The 3305-nt window shown below is 46.0% G+C and overlaps 2 protein-coding genes and 1 long non-coding RNA gene across 3 annotated transcripts; all 3 read left to right on the top strand.

The window, feature by feature from the left end:
- On the top strand, positions 1-801 carry LOC130127032 (histone H2B 1/2-like). The gene has a single exon (XM_056296578.1). It carries the CDS (start codon positions 13-15, stop codon positions 385-387), a length of 375 nt encoding a protein of 124 aa, XP_056152553.1. The 5' UTR covers positions 1-12; the 3' UTR covers positions 388-801.
- Positions 802-1470: 669 nt separating this feature from the next.
- On the top strand, positions 1471-2203 carry LOC130127025 (histone H3). The gene has a single exon (XM_056296571.1). It carries the CDS (start codon positions 1705-1707, stop codon positions 2113-2115), a length of 411 nt encoding a protein of 136 aa, XP_056152546.1. The 5' UTR covers positions 1471-1704; the 3' UTR covers positions 2116-2203.
- A 217-nt stretch (positions 2204-2420) lies between these two features.
- LOC130127042 (uncharacterized) lies at positions 2421-3299 on the top strand. The gene is made up of 3 exons (XR_008811790.1): positions 2421-2773; positions 3007-3076; positions 3285-3299. It is a non-coding gene; the product is annotated as an uncharacterized LOC130127042 (long non-coding RNA).
- The last annotated feature ends 6 nt before the right edge of the window (positions 3300-3305 follow it).

Raw genomic sequence — 3305 nt, forward strand, 5'->3', positions numbered from 1 at the left:
ACTGCGATAGAAATGCCTGACCCAGCCAAGGCCGCGCCCAAGAAGGGCTCCAAGAAAGCCGTGACCAAGACCGCTGGAAAAACTGGCAAGAAGCGCAGAAAGACCAGGAAGGAGAGCTACGCCATCTATGTCTACAAGGTGCTGAAACAGGTCCACCCCGACACTGGTATCTCTTCCAAGGCGATGGGCATCATGAATTCTTTCGTCAACGACATCTTTGAGCGCATCGCCGGCGAAGCTTCTCGTCTGGCGCACTACAACAAACGCTCCACCATCACCTCCAGGGAGATCCAGACCGCCGTCCGCCTGCTGCTCCCCGGTGAGCTGGCCAAGCACGCCGTGTCTGAGGGCACCAAGGCCGTCACCAAGTACACCAGCTCCAAGTAGACCGCGCTTTGCATCCCATCAAACTCAAAGGCCCTTTTAAGGGCCACCCACAATGTAATGGAAAGGCAGTTTTCTGTATCCATATTTTTAAAAAAAATTTATTTGAAGGTCATGGTGACTCTGGGCTCTTGCGTTAAGAGCATTGCACCTTCAGGTATGACTACGCAATTCTAATGATTTGTTCTACATGTGGTGCTGTGCAAAATCACTAGCATGAAATCGGCTGCGCGGCATGGCTCATCTACCCCATCTCGACCACCCAGAAAATATACAAAGCCATGTTTCACGACCAAAAATCGAGATGATCGCGTGACGAAACTTTCCTCCCTCCCGATATTTGTTGATGTATTACCGACCCCTCCCACAATGACCCCTCTCAGAATGTAAACTTGATCCCATTAGGTAAACGCTACTAAATCCTAACTAAAATATGAAAATATTCATTCATCACCTTACCGATAAATCCATCCTCTAAACTCGAGTATAAAATGAGGGGGGGGGTCTCATTTGGGTTGCAACGGACTGTGCGTAATTCATTTGTGGCAGCCAATATGGCAATATTGAAAGAGGAAATGTCTTGAGTATCGCTGTCGACATCAACTGACTAATTTTACTGCAAAGCAAAGGGTGACCGCGCCTTTACAGTTTTAGCCCCAAGCCTCTGGATTCATCTCCCCCAATCCGTTAGATTCGCTGAATCTTTGGACTGTTTTTAAGCGGCTTTTAAAAAACCCATCTTTTCAGGCAAGCCTGTTTATAGTTTCCCACCCCTGACTTCTGTTTTGTTCCATTTTTAGCTTGGTCCGTTACTCCCGACGCCATACTTGTATATTCATTCAATTTCATTTTATGTATTTATTCGTATTTGTGTGCATGAAGTGTAAATCACCTTGTAGGTACGTGTTTTTAAAAGTGATATATAAATAAAATTTTGCTTGTTTGCTTGATTTCCGTGGCCCTGTGATGGTCTGGCGGGCAGTCAAGGTTTTCTCCCCGTCTGCCGCCCAATGACTGCTGGGATAGGCTCTAGCATCCCCTGACCCGATTGGGATAAGCGGTTTGGATAATTGGGCTAAATTGAGTATTTTTTAGGCATCTTTCTTACTTTGTTTTATATCATGGCTTTTCAAGGGTCATGTGACGCTGAAGAGGGGCAGTTCGTTTTAATTTTTTTTCTCTCCAATCCGAAACGGAGACGTAAACAGCAACCGGGATGACGACCAATCAGCACGCAGTATACGTCACAGAGCGGGGAATAAATTCAGCGCGAAGCCGTCTTCCCACATTTCTTCTGACTGAAAAGTACCCGTCTCTACGATGGCCAGAACCAAGCAGACCGCTCGTAAATCCACTGGTGGAAAAGCCCCCAGGAAGCAGCTCGCAACCAAGGCTGCCCGTAAAAGCGCCCCGGCCACCGGCGGTGTGAAGAAGCCTCACCGCTACAGGCCCGGGACCGTCGCTCTGAGGGAGATCCGTCGCTACCAGAAGTCCACCGAGCTGCTCATCCGCAAGCTGCCCTTCCAGCGCCTGGTGAGAGAGATCGCTCAGGACTTCAAAACCGACCTGCGCTTCCAGAGCTCCGCCGTCATGGCTCTCCAGGAGGCCAGCGAGGCTTATCTGGTTGGTCTGTTCGAGGACACCAACCTGTGCGCCATCCACGCCAAGAGAGTCACCATCATGCCCAAAGACATCCAGCTGGCCCGCCGCATCCGCGGAGAGCGCGCTTAAGCCCATGTGAGAAGACCCCAAAACGGCTCTTTTAAGAGCCACCTCAGTGTCTCATGAGAAAAGCGATTACCCTGTTAGATGCAATTAAGTCTCACTGTGATACTGGGCTATGCAAATAAAACTGACTTGATTAGTGTGGCACAAGCACGCTGTTAATTAATGCTGTGGCGGTGTTAGTAGTTCAGGCAGTGGTACAAATGATATATACAAGGAATGTAACTTTTATATCTGAAGGTACATCTGGCAGGTAGAGAAGGAGCTTAAGTATCAGACTGAAGTTCGGCAAAATGTAAATTATAGTTCCTTATATATTGAGTTTCTCTGGCGCTCCCTGTATTCAAACCTGGCATCTTTCACTTAGTACCTCCTAGTGGTGACAGTTGTCAAGTGCATTACGCACACTACTAGTACTTTCGGCTGCTCCCGTTAGGGGTCGCCACAGCGGAAAATCCGTTTCCATTTCTAAAGGTTCATCATCGTCAGTTCCGTAACCTATGAAGGTCGTAGGAGCACAGCTGGTTAGGTCATTGTGTTTCAGTAGGGGGAGTAACTGGTGGTCCCTATCTCCTCTCCAGGCATGGCTGGCCGTTGGTTTACAGAGAAACTCATCCGTCCTTTGACAGCTTTTGTCCAACTTCACACGATGGCGACAGAGTTGGTATGTTTTTCTATAGAGCTCGCTCCAAATATGGCTAAAATTGTTCATTAAATTCCTAAAAATGTAATCCAATTATGGCAATTGATGTATAGATGTATGCACATTTTTCCATGCTATGCTCTTTTTCTGCAGTGTTTCTTTTGTTAAACTGCACGATAAATGAAACGTTCACTCAAGCTAATGAGGTGTGTAATGGCTGCTGTCATGCTCTGCTAGCTATCATTTGGTTATAGTTCTCTATGAATAGGGCTGGGGCTGAGCTGACACGATATGACTACAACATCTATCTGTTGATTTTGCCAGGTATGTTGTTTGGCTGAATATAATTTTCTCTATAATGCACATATAGTTATTCATTTCATATTGATACAAAACGGGTTCAGGGAATGCTAGTATGTAAAATGTTAACATTAAGTAATGAAACTAATATTGTTGTAAACTATAAGATACAGTTTTATTTTGGTTGAGCCATTTGTTATTATTGTATTTTCATTATGTATTTATATATCAGCAATTTAACCCCTCCCCCTTC

The sequence above is a fragment of the Lampris incognitus genome, chromosome 17, assembly GCF_029633865.1.
Source record: "Lampris incognitus isolate fLamInc1 chromosome 17, fLamInc1.hap2, whole genome shotgun sequence".
In the NCBI taxonomy this organism is placed as follows: Eukaryota; Metazoa; Chordata; class Actinopteri; order Lampriformes; family Lampridae; genus Lampris; species Lampris incognitus.